The sequence below is a fragment of the Balearica regulorum genome, chromosome 15, assembly GCF_011004875.1.
Source record: "Balearica regulorum gibbericeps isolate bBalReg1 chromosome 15, bBalReg1.pri, whole genome shotgun sequence".
NCBI lineage: Eukaryota > Metazoa > Chordata > Aves > Gruiformes > Gruidae > Balearica > Balearica regulorum.
Window position 1 is genome coordinate 11,083,055 of NC_046198.1, and position 20,887 is coordinate 11,103,941.

Genomic DNA, 20,887 nt, shown 5'->3' on the forward strand with positions numbered 1-20,887 from the left:
ATTTCTAGGGAAAAATGCAATGTATGGCCAAAGAAGTAGGAACATCCAGTGAAACTCGAGGTATATAAAGGAAAAAAGAAAAAAACCAAACCAGCCCCTGAAAATAAGGTACTGCTTATGATGGAGGATGTGCTCCAAAGAACAGTTACAGAACAAAAACAAAAATTAGAAAACAGCTCACCAGATTTCTCCTGCTTAAGACAAAACCATTAAGTGTCTGGTCAAATCAATCTGACACATAATAAGCAACTCCAAATGCTAGGTGCAAATTATAGAAAAAACCAATCACCGAATCCATCTTAGGACATTACTCATGCTGAGTTACAGTGTTTGTCAAATCTTTTGCATTTTAAAACAGTACATGCCACTACCTGTCACTTAAGCGCAGATTCAAACCCAGCTTTGGTTTCATTGGAAGGTCAGAGATGACATTATATCAAAACCAACTCTACAAGGAGTCCTGTTTGGCAGATTCACAGTCTTCTGTTCCATGTTTTCAGCTAACCGACCACAAGGAGAAGAAACCTGAAAACAAAGCTCCTTACCACAAGTTTCTCAAAACAAAAACTGCAGAGGGAAGTAAAGAAAGCCACAAAGCTGAAGAAAACAGGGTGGAATCTCCTTCCTGCTTGAACACTCACCATATTAGACTTTCTTTTGCTGTGCAGGATTGATAAGACTATACAGCATGACTTCTGCTCTTTCATCTGGTTCACTAGAAATTTTTCCATAAACACCATCAGGAGATTCCATCGATCATCAGCTTCACCTCTAATGCAACTTCACTTTATATCATGAACAAGAAGAAATGTATAGTATTAATGCTGATAAAATTGATTTCACAGATTATGTATTCTACTTCCAAAACCTTAACTTGAAGGAAATACTTAAGTTAAGCAGTGTGAGTTGAAGCATATGAATAGGTGAGGTTAAGGGATTCAGCACTGAGGAAAACCAGGACAAAAGCGTTTCATCTCTTAAAAAAAAAAAATCTAATTCATGAACTATTAGGAGTAGCTAGATATAAAAGTATGTTAAAGTGACAGGAACAGTCTAGTGGGCCTGAAAATCAACACGGTTTTACACAGAACACAGATTTCTGCATGACGAAAAGGAAACTTTTACAATTTCCTTGAAAAGCTTTATTTCAAACACATACTTTTGAGTAGATATAACATACCTCCAAACCTTCAAATTTGACAGCATGAGAGAGAATTAAAAGAACAGTATGTTTGAGAATTTTGTAAGAAGTGATTACAATTCATCTACTATCTTGCTAGGAAATTAGCTCTGATTCCCTGAGATTAGAAGCTTCTTTTTACTTATAGAGGTAGCAAAAATGTTGTCTAGCAAAGAGGAGTAAACACTGAGTTGAAGCAGATCCTGTAACTGAAATCAGTTTGGAAAAATCTACTTTGTAAAAAAAGTCAGGAAAGTGCATTTAAAGCTTTTTAATACTGGCTTGTAATGAAAAAATGAACGTTGTATTGGCTGGGAAGACCAATCTTCATCCAAGGAGGATAGTTGACTGAAGTGTCCACAGACTGGACTCTATTCTTCTGGGGCAGAGTATTAATTCATATGATTCACAGGGATCACACTTACTGCTGCCATCTATGGTTGATCACTCAGGAAAACAAAGAACAAACCAAATCAATCCTAACAAAAACACACTACCGCCCAACTCCTGCAAAATTACAAGGGGACTAGTGTACAAAGTTCTGGTTTTAATTCCCCCACAGCAGCCTGTAAATTATTCCTCACCATACTCATCTTTCTAGCATTTCATTATTTCAAGCTAGCGTATCTTTCATGATAGACATAGCCTTAAATCACTCCTCCGTACTAACAAGGCAAAATGATGACTCCCAAATATACATAGTGTCCTACGGGATCACAAAAACACCAGCGTTCTGTGTTCAAGAGCAGAGATAGATAGCATTTAGGTTGGAATACGATAGCCACCGCTTTCTGTGGTCCTTTCTCCTTCTAGTTCACTCCTCCAACACAGCTAATCATTAGAGCAAAGAAGCTACAGGGTACATCCTTCCTTGCCTATTCCCACTAGTATCCATACAGTTCTGGAGGTTGGCGGGGAGTGGGGTGTCTCAAAGACAGTAAACTGTTCTTCTGAGGAGAATGGCCTTTTTACGTACTATCATGTTGAGTTTATTAGCTTATTTAAATCAGACACGAAATATCTCACCAAAATAGGCTTATGTGCCTCAGTTGGGGTTGGTTTTTTTTTTCAGTTACAGTTCAGCATGTTGGGTTATAGCAACTATCTGTGCAGCAAATGCCACCAAAGTAAAATCCAGGCTTGACAGCTATTTTGGGCTGCTGGATTAGAAGTGTTAGCTGCATTAATGGGGCAATGAGAACAAAGTCTGCTGTGGCAAGAGAGCAATGAAAACACTGGGTAAGTTGGTGCATCTCAGCTCCTCTAGAAAATGTCTACTGTTTGACCAGCCATCAGGTAATAACAATTCTTCAAGGAGTTTCCCCCATTTACTGCCCTCATGTCCACAAGATGGAAATTTTCAAATGCATGTTTTTTGCAGGGTACATCTTCTGCAAATGAGGCTATTCTGCTGCTGCGGGGAGACTACTCTAACCTTGTTCTTGAATACAAAGAAGGTCACAGGGTTGAGGTGGACCAGCAGGCCTACCTCAATGTAATGCAGCAACACCAACCACAGATTCACTGGTATTCTAATAAATTTATTTCAGTAAAAACTATAAAGTCAGCTCACCAATAAATGGATTAAAACTTTGATATCTTTCATTTTGAGCATGTTTAAAGTTGTCATTCTTGAGCAATAAAATAAAGGGTTTGGGGTTTTGTTTCATTTTAATAAAAAAAAGAAAAACCATCAGCATTAACAAGCTTTTTCTTGTCTGGATATCTTACAGATAACAGCATTTTTCAGTAGTCAGGAAAAAAACAGGACAACACATCAGGAAACACCACGCTTGCTCGATACTAAGATTTTTTTCAATTTGATTATCTGTACAAGCTATGGAATTTAACATTTCACAGATACAGTACGGATGCATAAACTAGGAAAAAGGAGATGCTAACAGACTCAAAATACTTCAAAAGCTGAATCCTGTATTATGCTTCTCCTGAAAATAAAACACCCACAGACCCCCTAGTCCAGCTGTTTCCATGGCTGCACCAGTACAAGAATAGCCAAATACCAGCACAGCCACTTGCCCAAGGATGTCCTGATGGGGTTGCAGAGCCAGCACCTCTCCTCGACCCCAGGAAGCATGTTAGGGTTTTACTGGAGTGCTGTTGCTCTCCTGCTGTCTCCATCTGGCACCCCAGTCCTGCAGAGCTACAGCCAGCTGGCACAGCTCAGAACAGCCTTGGGGCTGCTCTAGACTACAGAAGAGAGTAGGCCAGAGGAAAACCAATACCATAAAGAGCCAATTTACAATCCCATTATCCCATCATCCTCAACTATATGCAGCATGAGCATGATCTGGGCATGTGCCCCATGACCAGATGCTTTAAAACAACCAAAAAAAAAGTTAAAACATCTTAACAGGGTTTGATTATAGAAGACAGAAATTTTAACTCAGAGAAAGACCTGTTTATAGAGGGGAAACAATCGGCTCATAATTTTATTACTTAGAAAAACACTATTCATTTCATTAAATTAAATGCAATATGAAAAGTGGATTTTCTGTAATAGCTGATCACAGATTACAGGCATTCTACACTCCCTGGTTCATTTATTTTTCACAAGGAAACTGGAGTAGAAGCAAATTATTTGCATACAGGAATAAGTTCTGATGACTCAAACATAAGACAAGTTTCACGTATCAGGCTCAGCACACCCCAGTACATCTGTGAAAGCATGCAATACTTACAATAGCACATACAATCACACAACTGGTGCAGTAACAGAGGTTACTTCATGAAACCTTTCAAATTCAGTTAGTATTAGCCAGACTTCACAGAAGAAACCATTAGTACACGGAGAGCATTCACACACAGTCAATCTGTCAGTGGCAAAGTCTGGACGAAGGCAGCAGTTGTTGCTCAAACTGCCATGCAGCCTCCAAGCATCACCATTCAGGTCCTCTCCCATCACCCCGGCACTCCTCCCCTCAAGCTACCAATGCTACAGCTGTTTGTTCAACCCTACGTTGACACATAACAGAGCCACTTCAGGTGACATATTATTAAGAGAAGAAAAATACCTTTTTCATCTTTATCTGTTCTTTCTGGTTCACAGCACAATCACACCAACACGATGCAGCTAATGGTATGACGGCAAGAGCTGGTAATTCCTTAGACCGTTAAGAAAAGACACACATACCCCCACAGCTCAAGAGTTGGATTTCATGTTCCCCACTCACTAGTCTTCGGTGATAGTGCAGAGAAAAGCCCAAATTTCACATCTCTTGCTCTCCTCTGGTAAATCAAATATTGCCCTGTCCTGTAGCTGAATGGCATTTTTCTCATCCAAACCATCTGCTGATTCCATCACTACTTGTGTCTCACTAGTACCCACATAGTTTTTAAACTTCAATTCAAACCTTTAAAATGTGTCAGATTTGCTAATTCACCACCTTCTTAATGTTGTTTTCTTGTGTTCCTTTTACCACTGCTTAAAACAACTTGTCTGCAAAAGTTTCAACCTGCAGGTACAGGTGCTTACAGAATTAAATTGCTTGCTTTATAAAGAATTGCTATAATAAAGTAATTCTTCAGTTTACCACTAAGCTGAAGCTCTGTTTTTCTACAGATATTTGCAGTACACAGCCTAAGACAGAAGAAAAATCCCACCTCCTACTGCCTGAAATATTTCAATAAGGGCAGGAAAACTTGCATTCCAATTACAGGATGTCCCTGTGACCTCACGCGTATCAGGATCTCTCCCCTCAAGTTTCCTTTTCATAAAATACTTAACTGCACAGATGAACAAAAGATTTACTTAGCGTCATAAAGCAATTTCTCTAATGCTGCACGCATATTTTTCATTTTTACACTTGGCACTATATCACAGATATACAGTGATATACTCCACATAATTATGAACTTTGGTACCACTCCATTCCACTTTATGATTTAGGCCCCTTCAATTAGCAAACAAGTGGTTGAGAGCAACTCTTATGCATGTGCAAGTTTGAATCAATTCTTAACAGAATCAATGCAGAAAAATTACAAAGAGATGCAGAAAAGAAATTGAATTTATTGGGGCAACTCTGGAACTTACACATCAAGAAAAGTTGTAAGAAGCAGAATTACTGTGACAAGGAAACACATCACACTAAGGGTACTAATATAAAATTATGCTGGACAAAGTATAAGATCAATTTGCATAGGGAACAGGCCTATAATGACAGAAGAAAGTCTTGTTCCTCTTTAGGCACATAACTGCAATAACTCTTGAAACTATTTTCACTGCTTTCCTCATTGTTCTCCACATCACTGTTAAGATCATCCCAAAACCAAAAAAAAATACAAAATGTAGTCATGAGCGACCAAAGAATTGTGCATTCATCACTCAGATAAACATAACCAATAACAAGTGTTGGGGGTGCACGTGTGCGTGCTAAGAGAGCATGACAGAAGTCAGCAAAGTACAGAAAACAAGATTTTATGAGAGTTTCACCGTGGTCACTTGCTGCCAATCAGGACAGCAATCCAGTTTAAGAACAGAACTGGGTAGTAATATGAAGATTACAAACGACAGCAAAGAAAAACATAAAACCTTAAGACAAATTTTGCATTTGTCACCGGAGGGCACAGGGTCACAAAACCTCACCTGACATAAATGAGGTACTGAAATCAGTCAGCTATCTCAGCTGTCTTCACTTATGAAATCATCATACATCTGCTGTGCAATAAATCTTGCCTTTATTTACCAAGTATATTCTAAAGAAGGTCCCTTAAAATCTGACTTGCATGCAATAACAAGTCTGAATGCACAGGACAGAAGCACAAACTATAATTAGACAAACTTTGTGAAACAACATTAGGTGCTTCAAAAAACATAAGGAGGGGAAGATTCATCTTTTTTCTTTCTAAAAACAGAAACTGGGGTGGGGGGAAGTTAAAAATAAAAGTTGTAAGCTGCTGTTTTCTCTCCTGTGCCAACACACACAATGAAGTAATAGAATTCAAGTCTGTACTTTATGCAAAACAAAAGCCCTTTAAAAACAGAAGCAAAACATACATATAAAAGCCTTGGCAGTCAATTCAGTAAGATGAATCCAAAGCCAAATCCCATTTAAAAAAGGCTACTTGGATGCATGAACTTCTGAGTGACAAGCGAGGCAATCGCCACAAATGGAACTTGGTGCCACATCGGTGTTTGATACTCCATCGTCCCCACCACTTAACTACATTCAAATACTGCAGGGTCTTTCATGTGGTAGGCAAAAATAGTTACTACTAATTTTGCAACTTTTACTCTTTGGATTTATACATACTACTTTTTAAATTGTGGATTAACATATATATATTTGTGTGTGTGGATGAAAGCTTGGTTTAATATACTAGGGCAAGAGTTGCAACACAGAACCCCAGATTAAGACACTAATGAAAAAGATGTTCTAATAATCTCTTAACTGAAATGTACATTAATCACCTCCACAATTTAATTCTACATAAATACAACTCATTGAATTTATGAATAGTTATATTTTTACATCTTACATGTACGTGCAAAAGAGCTCGGCTGTGTGTGCAAACCAACTGTCACGTTGCAAAACCAGCACAGTCTAAGAACAAGACCACGTAAGCACAGTTAAACTTAGGTTCTCTTTTCAGATTTACTACTAAGGCAGTGTCCCATTTAGTGAGCTGCTTCTCACTAGTACTTTTAATATAAGGATATTTAATATATTTGACATGTTTAATTGCAGAATTTGTTACTGAACATCAGAACCTGCACTAGCCCCAATATTTATGTTAAAAAGACACTTTTTTTTTAAGCTTGTTGAAAACAACTTTTGTGACCACATCCACTTTCCTTTTTGTGAGTTCCACCTTGTCTAATACCCAATTCTTTTTATTCAATGACAAATTTAGTACACTGTAGACCTTCACAGAAATATTTCCCAGAGATATGCTGACATCACTAGTGATACTATGCAAAAGGTAGACAAGAAGGGCCATGTTAATTTCAAGCTCCATTAAACACAGGAATAGAAGAATGAGAAGGGGGGAAAAAAGTTATCTTTACCAACTTGAAAAGCAGCAGAGACAGAAAAAAAAAAGTAAGAATTTTTAAATTAGTGTTACATATAACTGAGAGGTTTAACAAAACCCCACACTTGAGTAACATTCTAAGTAGAGAACTGGAAAAAAAGTTGAGTATTTGCTGTATTTCACACACAAAAGAATGTGACAAGATAGACTGCTTGCTGCTAATCAGTTACCGACTGATAAAGTGAATCTCAGGTTACTTTGAGCCAACTGGTATCTGGTAACAGTTCACTTTACTGATCGTCAACAGGTCCTAAAATAGATAAAATTATTCTTTTTCTTAAGTGAGATAGATCAAGATGGTGGAAGCTGTTCTAGCACTAAAGTAAACCACAGATCGTTCTGGAGTTACTATGCAAGTTGCATTAATGTGGTACCACCGCTTGGAAAAAAAAGTGGTTTGAACCAAACAGAATGCAGGTTAATTTTGCAATGAGTAACTCTTTACAACATTGATTATATTACTAGCTAATGTAGTACTGTTCTTACCTTGAATTAAGCAGAGTGTACATAAAGGACTGTCAAATCAATATGTAAAAGAATACAACTACCAAGACAGAGCTTCCATCCAGTCAGAACAGATCTATTAGCTTCTAGAACTGCTTCTGCTAAGAAAAGGTTCCCAATTCAGGCCTCTCGGATAACATATGGCTCTCCCTATGCTCCAGCACTGCTTGCTGACAACACAGTCCAGGATAACATAATAAACTCTAATGTCATTATAGCATTTCACTCACTTAGCTCCATTGCCCATAGGTTAACAAGAGATTGGAGAGAGCTGCTCCAGGCAGTTCTTTCTGTCCAAGTCTAGAAAGGCTCTAACAATAATGGCTCTTTGCATGGGTTAAAAAAAAAATATTACTTTTTAAAAATATAACTCTAGTAAATCCAGCAAAATGCATACAGGTCACCTTCAGCTTGCCTTTCTTGTGATGGCACTATAATTGATAGATAAGCAAGAGTACATATGCATCTCCTCATCTTAGATGTTGCCACGTCCTGCAGACACATTATAAATACTTGGAGAACCATGGGAATACAAGTATTAAACCCAAACCCAACGTTTTCAAGTAGCTATCAGTGAAATGAAATGGAAAGGTACAGCAAATAAAAAAAAAAGCCCTACATCTACCAGGAAAAGAAATCATAGTTCCAAGTCAATCACACATAAAAAGGAAAATCTGTGGGTGCTAGGTTTAATGTGAGAAACACAAGCTTTTAAACCAAGTTAATCTTTCTGTGGTTTAAAACAAATCAGCCACCACAGCCACTGTTGTGAATCAAACTAATAGTTACAACAGCATTTGTTACAAAGCAGGATCCCCAGAGTACATTCCAAAGGAAAACATACCTTTTTTTTTTTTTTTTTGCTCAGACTCAAGTAATAGAAAGTCAGAAGGGGAGTCAGCAATTCACAAGCAGGCAACTTCCACTATCAGCAGTAGCATTTACCCATTGTTTTGTTACTCCAGTTACTAAGACAGAAAATCCTCAAATGAAAGAAGGAGAGTAGAAGGTTTGAAACTGATTTGCAGCTCTGGTTTCATGTTAACGCTACAGATTAAGGCCCGAAACAAAAAATCAGGATATCAGCTAACCTTTGTTTGGGGTTTAAAGCTTTGATGGCTTAAAATAAAGCTCAACAGATAGTCCAACAAATCAAACAAAGCCATTCCACTCTGCTCACCTTCGCACTACTAGTTTGAAAGCGTTCAACATTTTCAACATCAAGCAAGATCGTTAACTGCAGACAAAATTAGAGAGATGCTACAACTGCTCCCAACAAACAGCCTGGCTATTAGCAAACCCTGACTGCTGATAAGACTACAGAAAAAAAGGAGCCTTCTTGTCCAGCATACCCCTATTTTTTCATCAGCTTGTGCAGATCCATCTTCTTTCTCTGCAACAGGGAATAAAAAAAAGTACGAGGAAAATTCCATTCATTGTGCTCATTTGTCTCTCCATCCGTATTAAAGAAAATAAAGGAAATGATCAAATACAGCTACTGTTCATGAGTCAGCTTCAGTGACAGATCTATGTAACCTTTATATCAGACTGTAAGTGTTGCCCTGAGAGAGAGATAGGAGTAAGTGTTCAGGTAAGTTCTGATGGTTCAGATCCCACAACTCAAGAATTGCTATTCACCACCATAGAGTTCACGGCACAAGACTAATTTCTAACTTTTGGCCCAGAAACCAACCATTTATTTTAAAAAAAAACATGGCAGAGGATACAAAATAGGGATTAACATCACTAGGAAGAGGAAGGCGTTGCATTATATTCTTCTTCAACACCAAAGACATAAGCTCAGTGGAGCATTTTCAGTGTGTTTTGTCCCACATATGCAAGGTTCCACTGTGTATGGAGCTAAAATCTCACGTCTGGATACCTCTCACACCAAAGACTGCATCTTCACACCAAGAGGAAAGAGAACATTACCTTCAACAGGTCTAAGGACCTTGCTACTCCTCAGAGGTTAAGAACTAAGGAAGATTGTTCAGTTATGAAACTGGAGACCTCCTGAACAATGAAGCTTGCAGTTGGTTTTGACACTTCTTATGGGCTTTCAGGGAGAAGGTAGTCCCCACAACACATGGCAAAGAACATCCTTCTTGAGTCAATCAGTTCACAGGCAGCCAAAGCAGAGTATGCAGCTGAAAAAGAGACATGCTTCTTGAATCCTGGACTCCTCTTTCAAATTCTCCACAGGATTTGTAATCCAGAAGTTTGGTGCATATGCTAAAAACGTTAAAGAAAAACAAGCTAAGACTTCCTCATTAATTTAAGCAATCAAAACACCAAGCCTGAGAAGGCGGCACAGCCTGGTAAAGCTCCTTGCCCATCTGTTATGGTACAAAGCAAATCGCCTAAGCAACACTTCCCTGTTCCTGGACAGGTATATGGGGCAAGGCTGTAAGGGAGAAAGCAAGTGAGCAAGCATGCCTCAACAGGCATTCGATGAGAAGTTCCACCATTAGCTTACCCTACGACTGCAAGGTCATTTTAACAAGAACTTAACACGTTGATTTAGACTGCAAACAATACTTGCTACTCAAAACATGACATGGCATTTATTTGCTAAGATATTACTAAGCTTCTTCTACTTTGAAAGTTAGGAAATAAACCAAAGTCATTTCAGTTTTAAGTATCTATGAATCAATTATCTGTCAAATATTATAAGGAATGAAGGACTGAGGTCACAAGTACATGGGGAGGAGGATACCTGAAGAAAGGTCATCACCTATAAAAGAAAATGTTTCTTCATATCTGAAAGCATCAATCAGTCTGGAGGATCCATGCAGAGAGAATAATGGAAAAAACAACAGAAGCTCTCAAACAGGAAGAAATATGCTAGAACGCACCCACTGTCAATGAGGGTGTACAACCCCTGACAGGCAATTATTCTTTGATCTATTGGCAAAAGCACAGAACAAACATTCTGAAATTCCAGATAGGACCTTGTGCATATCATGACTGTGGTCATGATGAGCAGTTTACTTTTATCATCGAGAGCCTTTTCAGAACAGTGATAATAAGAACCATTCAGAACGAGACAGACAGTTTTCCTCCAAGGTGTATAGTCCGGTAAGATAGAATTTAATTGCAAATTCAGCTGCCCTTCAAGCATTGAAACCATTACTTACCAACTCCTAGACACAAAGATGCATCTACATGTCTAATTGCTCACCGATGGGGACCAAAAAATACATTCAGCACTGCAAAACATATTTTTCTCATCTGTAATTCTAAGGGAATAAGCAGAGCATTTCAAGTGTGACCCTACAGAAAAATGGAAAAAGCTGACACAAAGGGCTGGCAGTAAGTCTTTTCAGCCTCCGCTGCCTGTTCCATAATTCCTGAATGGGAGGTATTTAAGGACTTCTTATACAGCGTTACTTAATTAAGTGTGAGGTAATTTCCACATCAAAATATTCAAGGTAAAGTCCATGACCTACAGAAACATGAGCTTTGCCATCAGCTTATTAAACAGATTCTAACTATCATGAATTAAAAATCAAAAGTTACAGGTCAAAGTCCTAAAGCCAAGATGGTCAACCCTAATTTTGTGCAGCTTTACATACAACTTAATGCCTGAAATCTAGTTCCAACTTTCAGTCACAATTATTAAAATTTCAAGAGGCATTCTTCAGATTTCTTCCTCTACTCCTTTTCCTGTTCCACCCTTCAAACAATGTGACAGACAGGTTTTGTCTTCGCTTGGGCTTTACTATCAGCAACACATCTACACCGTCGCAAAGCCTTTGCCTGGAAGAGCACGTACTACGACTGCTGCACTTTACTACTTTGGCCAAGATGCAGTGAGGTGAGGCAAGCTACAGCCTCGCTCCTTCACGTAGACACAACGATGCACCATGACGACAGCTCAAATCCTGGTGTAGGCGATGTTTCAGAAGCAAACATACTCCTAAAACCTTCACCTGAATTCCAGTATCTACAAAGATATGTACACAATTACCTCTTGCTTCTGACTAAGAATTCAAATGTACCTTCAGGAGATAGCTTTCCAACTATAAACTGTGCTTTACAGCCATTCTATTCAAAACTCAGGGTGTAAAGCATACTGAACCGAGAGCTGATGCTCATAAAAGCTTATTCGCAGAAAAGGTACGTATTAAAAACGAATAGCAAACAGCAAGCAGCGTTAAAATGGTCTTCCAAAGCATAATGCAGCAGGCAGTGTAAGTAAAGCAGGAGGAATGGACACTTTCTGCCCCCTGCAGTTTCCATTGCTATCTAGATTTTTAAGACAGCCTTAGGAGGGATAGTACGTTACCATTCTAGAAACCTAACAATTTACATCTGGCTTTCACCAGACAGCCAAGACATTTTTTACAGCTAGGTTCACCTGACTAACAGTTAAATTGACCAACACTTCCCACGAATGATCAGCTACATATGTGGAATGTTTTGTGTAATAAATGAACAATGTGATTGTCCTTGATTTTGCAACAGAAAAGAGTATCACCTTTCACCAAATCTTCAATTTGACCTCATCATTTCAACTAGCATTAAGAACAAGAATCCTCACCAATAAATACTCTTAAGCAGTCAGAGCTATGCTCCTGAAATATATATACACACATATACATAATATATGTATATATAAAATATTAAAGGACAAAGGATTGTTTTCTAGGTATTAGACTATAAAGCTGCCTCCAAACAGAAAACAGCATTTATCAAATTTTATGTGTAAAACTGCAAGGCATACATACGGACAGAGAATTTCAGTAAAGAAAAATTCCGTGGAAGGTCTCATGTCCATATGCAGGAGAGGTAAGTACCATAACTGACATTCATGTACTTTCTTCAGTCTTTATGAATATAGACTGGGAATTGAATCCCAAATTCAGCTAGCCAAAATGTTTCCCTATAAGTGATCATGTATTCCCTATGTGATCATTTCAGGTTGGCTGAATTCAGGAGTCCAACTATTTTCAGACTGGTAATCTGCCTAAAAAAAAAGGGAAAAAACACATTTTTAGCACGTATTTGGAAAACTGATGTTTTCCATGAGATAAGATAATTTTGAAACAATCCTGTTCTGTTTTATGAGCCTGGCTGTACAAAGAGGAAGTGAGAACAGATTGATTATAATGGAATATTATTTATTTCCAGCTGTTTTTCAAACAATGATGAACACATCACTACCATTAGATTTCAGAAGAAAAAACCCAAACTGTTGCAGCATACAAATGGTATGCAGGTTACAAAAGATCCTCCAAACTCAAAAAAAAAAATCTGAAGTGTTAATTTTGCTAATGAGATTTTATCTTCATTCTTCCATATAACACTTGATTTATATTTGTCTGAGACAGCTTCCTAGCTCACTTGTCATTTTTTTTCTTCCACAGCACATGTATAATTTTTTTTCCTCCATTTAAGATGTAAGTACCATGTATTAAATACCAATTTGTATTTTGACACACTAAAGGTGAAATAAAACCAGATTTTGACTAATCTACTTCATAATACTGACTTGTAGGAGATTATAAATACTGCAAACAAGTGTGACTATATTTTGCAAGGCTATCAAGTAACTAAATACATTTAAAGTAAGTTTCTTCTGAGATTCCATTTTTTCCTCTTCAAATAGAAAACTGGAAAATTGGATTGTCCTGAGAACATAAACCAAACCCAGGAAAATGGCTAGCCACCTCATCCCTGAAGTACATCTTTCATACTCTAGGTCTATTATGAATAATAAGCTGAGCAGCTTAATGCAAAGCCACTGGGATCAGAAAGTTTTCAATGGGTTGCTTCAACACAAACACAATCTGTGCTGTCCCAAAAACCAAGTTTTCTCTAGGTATAGCTGTTGCGCTCCCCCCCTCAGTCATGAATATGGTAACTGACAGAAATCTGCCAAGTCACTTTGAAGTAAAAACCAGTTGATTCGAGGGAAAACAGTAATTAGTTGCCTAGTTATGAGAAGTCCTCCAGAAACACGCATGTGGATAGGGACATAATTTTAGAAGATACGTGGGAAAAAGTGCTCTTTCCCTCGCGTTTTGCCTCATTAACAGGGATTTCTTTTCCTGCTGTTATGCCTGCGCAGTGCTGCCCAAGCACTAACACACTCCGAGAGCAAACTCCCCTCTCCCCTTTCGTGTGCTCCAGCCTGAGTCAGTTCCTTTCCTCCCCCCGCCCCACCACAGCAGGAATCCCCTTTTCCAAGTGGATTATCAGACCGAGCAGCTTTTTTTTTTTCTTTTAAGGAAAAATAATAATAAATAAACCAGTCCGTGTCGTGTCGTGTCCCCCCCCCCCCCCGCCTCCGGGACACGCTCCCAGCCATTGTGCCTCCCCGCTTTCCCCACGCACACGCCGCCGTGCTCCGGGAGGCCCCGCCGCAGCCCCCCAGGCTCGGGCGCGCCCCCGTGGGGCTCCCCGCCGCGCCCCGGCTGCACAAAGCTCCGCCGCAGGCCGGACGTGCCCGTTGCCCCGGGCCTCCCCTCCCCCCCGCCGCCGCTGCCGCCGTATTCCGGGAAACCCTCGCTGCCTCCCGCACCTCCGGGAGGAGGCGACGGCGCTGCGGAACAGCCCCGCTGCGGAAAGCCGTCCCCGCCGCCGGGGCAGGTGGCAAGGAGAGAGGCCCCGCCGGCGGGCACCGGGGCGGGCTGCCTCCTCCATCCCGGTGCCCGGCCCCGCTGTACTCCCCCACACACACACACCCCGGAGGCCGGGGACACCGACCGCTTCCTCCTCTCTCCCTTCCTCCCTCCCCCACGACCGCGTGCCGGAGCCCAGGCCCCTTCCCTGCCGGCGGGGACGGGGCTGGGGGAGGCTCGGGCCCACCTGCCCCGTGGGGGAGAGAGGGAGGGCGGGCTGGGGACCGGACCCGTCCCGTCCCCTCCCCGCGCCCGCGGGCAGGCCGAGGCGGCGGAGTGCGTGTGAGCGGCGGAGGGTGGGCGGGCGGGTGGGTCGGGGGAGGGAGGGAGGGGAAGGGACGGGAGCGCGTGTGGGGAAGGGACGGGAGGGGAAGGGGGGTGGATGCGAGCCGCCCCCGGTACCTTGCGCTTCCTGGTCTCGGCCGAGCCGCTCCACACGAAGCACTGGTAAATCGCCCGCAGGTTCTGCTTCCAGTTCTCCACCTTGAAGCCGGTCACATGGCAGCACCCGGCCGCCGGCGGACTCATGTCAGACCCCCCCACATCAATCCGCCCGCAGACGGGCCGGGCCGGCGGGCAGCGAGCCGGCCCCTTCCCCCCCTCCGCAGCAACCGCACGGACACGGACGCGGGCACGGGCCGGGGCGGCCGCGCGCCCGCCCGCGCGCCCCCCCCGCCCCCCCGCCGTGCGCCCGCCCTCAGGGGCTCCGGCCCCTCACGCCGCCGCCTGCCGCGCGGCCTCCGCCGCCCCCGCGGGCTGCTGTGGGGGCGCGGGGAGCGGCTGGCACATAGAGCCGGGGCTCCGCGCCGCCACGGCCCCCCGGCTCCGAACAAAGCGCGGCGGCGGGCGGGCAGCGCGCACTCCCTCTCGCCCGCCCTCTCCCTCACACACAAAGATGGGGCTCTCTGAGGCGAGGAGGAGGAGGCGGCGGCTGTAGCAGCCGCTGCCGCCCCCGGAGTGGCCGCCGCTCCCTTCTACCTCATAGAGGCCGCTGTGGAACGGCGGGCGGAGGGGAAGGGGAGGGGGGGGCGCTGGCGGCGGCGACCCTGGCCGCGGTGTGAGCGAGCGTGTGTGGGGAAGAGGGCGAGTCTCCGCCCGCCGCCGCTCCTGCTCCCCCAGCCGGCCGCCCGCTCGGCTCTTGTCTCTTTAAACCGCCCCCCGCCTCCTTCGTCGTCTCCTTCCTCCTCGCCCGCACCCCCCTCCGCCCGCCGTGTGCAATGGTCCGAGCCGCTAACTCAACCTAGCCCGCCAGGCCCGGAGTGGGACAGACCAACGGGGAAGGGGCGGTAGGTGCGCCCCCTCTGCCCGGCCACCCTCGAGGGAGGGAGCCGGAGGGGGAAGGAGCGCGAACAACTGGTCTCTCCGCCTGTCACTCAGCCGCCGAGGTGTCCTTCCATTGGTTTCTTTCCTTTTCTTCTCCCCCCTCCACCCTTCCTACCTAGCATTTCCCCCTGCCGGAAAGGGGCGGGAAGGGCTCGGCCGATTGACAGGACATCCGACCAACGGAGCGAAGGGGCGGGGCCTGTGTGGCGAGTGTTTCGGCAGGACTGGTTAGGACGCTCGTCGATCACGCTCCGAGGCGAGAGAGGATTGGCGATGGCTGGCTCAGGGGGCGGTCTCTCCCAGCAGCAGCCTGCGCTGTGGGGGCAGTGCTGCTGTCACATCCGCTGGTCCCGGCTGTTTCGCTGTTCCCTCAGTGATTTCCTGAGGGGAGAGGGGCGGTGGCGCCCGGGCCGCTCCCTGGGGCAGGGCTCCCGCTCCGCCTGTGCCCCTCTGTGCTTGGCAGAGGGCCCGCCTGGCAGCCTTAGCCTCCACGCCGGGCGGCTGTGCTGACGGCTGTTAACGGCCTCCGCGCCGCTCAGGGCTCCCGCCCGGGGGTGGCTCCGGTATATGCCACAGCGGGCTCCGGTTAGGTCAGCCGGTATTGCGGGACAAAAATCAACAGGAGAGGCAGGCCCTTCTTTATCGTTCGCAGGTTCAAAAAGCCGAGTGCGGCTTCGTGGGGGCAGGTCTGGGCGTTACAGGCCTCGCCGAGCATCGAGATAGTTGGGGTCTGGGGAGAAGGTCTGTGCAACGCTCCGATTTGCTCTGAGGACCATATATGGTGCCTCTATACTGCCATCCTTCCCTCCTGGTGTTTCCGCAGGGAAGAAACAAAAGTAGTGTATAGCCAGAACTGGTATTATTTCAGCTTTTTCCTATAAATGACTATACAAGGAAATGAGAAGACAGTGAAAAAATTTCGAACCTGTATGTAGTTCCTAGCTCATATACCACACACACTATAGATGGAGTTACATAATGGTGGAGTGAGGCAGGAGGAAAAGGATGGGAATTTTGCTCTCATTTGTGAAAAGAGAGACAGGAGGCTTTGCAGAGGCTAGGCTCTTACACAAGCCCTGGAAGGACTGTGCAGTAAGAAAGGTAGTGGTTAAGTACCACTGCATTATTTTATCAATCCATTTTTCAATATGTGCTATTTACATTCTTTCTCAGGAGCTATAACCTTGAAGTCTTCACCTGGCAGATTTTTATGAGGACCTGTCCAGTTCCCTGGCCTGCTGCTGCAACTTGCAGAAATCAAAGACAATTGCAACTATCACCTGAGGACAGAATCACTTTCCGTTTTCTTTAGAGGTGCTGCCATTTTAAAAAGAAAGCAGAATATCTGGCAGTATTAGAGACTGATCCATGTATAACCCTAAGGTTTGGTGGCAGAGCAACTAGGGAATATAGGGCTAGCACAAGACCTGAGTTTATACCTTCAATTGTGAGGCAGCAGCAGGCCACGCTGTCCTGCTAGCATAGCTGTGTGCCATCCAGGTGACCTCCTGTAACAGTAACACAGATTGTTCAGTCTGCCTGGCTCATGGTGCTTGTTAGCCTCTCTCTGAAATCCCTCTTCCGCACAGTTTGGGGATTACAACTCCAGCAATAAAACTAGAATTGCCCCACAGGAGAAAAAGAAGATGCCAGGAGACAGGAAAGGGCCCGATTATCCCGCTGTGTACACAAGCTGGTAGAGGTTGCCAGTTGGCGCTGCTAGCATTGCTAGTTGCACTGAATGTTTCAGAAGATTACGTGCAAAATCTGGAGTGAGGCTATACCATCTCTTTGACCCTACATAATCATTAGACCTATGAAGTCATTGTAGCAACCTACACCTCTTCTTGAAAAGGTAACAAGAACTGGTGCTGCACATACTTTCCACGTGCTAACCCGTCACAGATGTCTTTACCCATGACAGCAGCATAATGCTTCCAACCACAGTCACTTGGGTGTTGCAGCTCTGACACCACCTACTCACCCCAATGCCTCAGAGAGACTATGAGCCATAACAGGACTTCTAAGCCCTCGTCCTTTCTGTGTGAGAAGATCCCTGCACATGTGGGACGCCTTTCTGGTGCTAATGAATACAGTTTAATGAGCCCAGTGTTGAGCATTTCCCATATCAAGGAACGGCTGGATGTCTTGCTAAAAGACAGTCATTCCCTGTGATCTGAGCGGCTCTTTTATAAACATAAGAAACAGTATGAACCAATTAAGCGATACCATCTCCCATGCTTGGGACAAGCTTCCTGATGATACCTACGTAGCCTCCTCTTTCCTTCCTTTGAACCCTTTGCTTGCAGTGCGCACAAAGAAGCTGAGGCTCATAAACTACTTACATATCAATACCAATGTCTACTTGATGATTAGTAGGTTGTTTCCCTGAACTCTGCTGCTCTCAAAATCTCCATCTTAGCTTGTTCTAGCTCCTAAGCTGTTTGGAGCAGGGACTTGTTTGAGTTTTGTTGGTGGGGTTTTTTTCATTTGACCAGTGAGGATTACTGAGGGTTATGAGGTAGTATAATAAATAGTAAAAACTGAGCTAAAGTGAAACCTTTCTAGATCTGAGAAGGCTCTCCCAATGTTAAAAAACAGCCTCATGGGTTTGGCAATGATCCTTTTCTACTTCCACTAAGTCAATGTTAATATTCCTTGTTGACTTCACTTGTCACAGAATTGTACTCTAAATGCTGCACACTTGTCCTATATTCACAAAGACAATACCAAAGAAACTTCTTACATGCTGTGATCAGTCATACTCTTTAATATCACTCTGATTTTAACACCAAATCTACAGCAGACATATTCAGAAAAGTGTCTCACCTAAGAAATGCCATAAGCTGTTTTTAATAACCTTAATCTTAACATCTACCAGATCTTTAGCAATGAAAAACCAGCAGGAAAATATAGATCTTTTACATTTACTGATCAAACAACTCTTATATCTTCTCAAAATAAATATATGTAAGTCATGATGGCATTCTGACATCATCCACTAAAATTAAGAAGTAATAAACATTAGTTGTCTTGGATCTTTCTCATCCAGACACAAAAGGGTCATCAAAGGAACCTACTGATTAGTTTTAATTCAGAAGCCACTCTTCAAGCACACCCTGGTCTTGCTGACAATCTGCCTTCTCTCTGCAGCCTTAAAATTAGCTAGCCATCCATGCCTAGTTTCCATCACCATGAATCAAAACAGGACATTAGCTGTGATCATTGGAAACAAGATACATGTTGTAAAAGCATGTTGACTGGTAGAACTCAACAATACGTGATATTATGTCTACGTGTCACTATGTATCTCTGTCATCCTAGAGTGTCATCCCAGCAAAAGCAACGTAAATTCCTTTCTTCCTGAATATGCTGAAGAGCTCTGGTTTGTATGTTGCTATAAAATGCAAAATAATTTTCTAAAGAAAAGTTGCGAAATGTGCACGAGGCTACATGCTGAGATGCTGAGGAGAGGCAAATCAAGTAATATACCAGACAGCATGGATTTCAGCTGTATTAGGAAAACTGAAACTTTATGGTCAAACATTCACTAATCCCACCCATAACCTGCTTTGCCAAACAAGAGCAAGGTGTGGTGTCTTTGTTCCTACCATTGTCCCTCTTTCTTAGCCCACGGCCAACGGCAGCAGCATTCAGTCTCTTCCTAGGTTCTCTGAGAAAAGATTCACCACTTCCTTCCTTTCTCTGAAGTTTCTCAATATGGGCTTCCAGAGCGAATCTGGAAACTCACTGCTAGACACTGCTGTTAAAATAGTACTTTTGAACTTGGCTTTCTTGTGGAGCTCAAGGCATCTCAGCTTCAGAATATGGTCCATTTCATTATTAGCCAAACTGAGTTAAGTTCCAAGGGTCCAGGTGCCCTGATGTCTGTAGCAGGGCAAAAGTATGAACACATTGACCTTCAGGACAACTAACCATTGTTTTCAAAAGCAGTAGGCAGAGAGCCACCTCCTTCCCTGTGAAAGCCACCTAAACGTCCCTCAGAACAGAGGGAAGTTAAAGATTACCAGCATTTAGTTTGAGGTGGATAGAAGTGAATGGGATGGGTGATTAATGTCCTAACAGCATCTAGTATTTATTCTATACAATCTGAGTGTTTCCAGTTAAACAAACCCCTTGATATTACTACAGTCTAAATCCAAGTAGAAAGTTATTCTTATTCTGCAACAACCTACTGTTACTAATCTTGGGTTTTTCTCCATGGCTACCACATCAAAACAGAAGACAAAGATAAAAGAGAGAATTTCTGCCAATGAAATTTAAGTCCATCTTTCTGAAAAAATAGGATACCAAAAAGACAATACATATGTTCAATGCCCTGCAGATTCTGAAATTTTCACAAGAGATTTCTGTGCCACTCTTTCTTGCAGAGTCCCTGTGTTTACTCAAAGTAGGGTGTGGCAGTATTTGTCTTATGCAGAAATAATAAGAATTGTGAGTTTATAAACACAATTGTTTTAAGAAACACCTGTATTTGTTAGTGTTTCCCTCTCAAAGAAATATGTCCTTTGGAAAAATACTAATTTTTCTCTCTGGCCATTTCAAGAACAATTACAACATTTAACTATTCGTGCTCCCTGAGGTTTCATGGCCCGCCACTTGAAGACCCGCTGAGGATGTGAGAAGTATTCTTGAGACACAGTGAACCCACATGCAGGACACCCAGCCTTGACCACACTATCAATGGGAGCTGAGGCCCACTGCCACCTCCCAAAGGCAGAAATGTAGAAATTTAAAGATCGACTCTTAGGGGACATTTCCAAGGTATGGACGTTACCTTTCAGACATAAAGTTCCCCCAAGGTTTTCCTCCAACCTCATTCTCCATAAAGAGGGGTCTCTTTAAGCCAGAAATCCAGTCTGAGGTTCTTGTTGTCAATGAATCATTTTGGAACCAGAGTAAAAATCCACTCTAAAATAGTGTAGAAAAGAATGGCTCTTGAGATTTTTTACGGCCAGCTCCTGACTCGGGGAGTTTGAGGCAAGCTCTAGAAGAGGGCAGTGTCATTAAGCCCTTTGCTTCCTATCTTGTGAAGACACCAGAATCTTTCCTGAGAAGTATAAAAACTAAAGACTCTACAGACACTTCTTGATTGTTCCAGCCCACACAGTAAAGGTGACGTGGCAGCACAGAGCAGTAGTCAAAACAAAATAGGAGCAGAAAATACACACACACACACACG

The 20,887-nt window shown here is 43.0% G+C and overlaps 1 protein-coding gene across 4 annotated transcripts in view; it reads right to left on the reverse strand.

The window, feature by feature from the left end:
- Positions 1-15,625, reverse strand: part of USP22 (ubiquitin specific peptidase 22) — a 112,079-nt gene extending 96,454 nt beyond the window's left edge. The window contains exons 1-2 of one of the 4 annotated variants that reach the window (XM_075768098.1): positions 14,764-14,904; positions 9,668-9,967 (exon numbers count right to left, since the gene is read on the reverse strand). Coding sequence is in view for 2 of the 4 variants with exons in the window: in XM_075768096.1 (XP_075624211.1) it covers positions 14,764-14,889 (126 nt within the window). In the remaining 2 variants the exon portion in view is untranslated. Of the gene's footprint in view, positions 1-9,667; positions 9,968-14,763 lie in introns of all 4 variants that reach the window. The other 3 variants (XM_075768096.1, XM_075768095.1, XM_075768099.1) reach the window with 3 other exon arrangements.
- Positions 15,626-20,887: the final 5,262 nt, after the last annotated feature.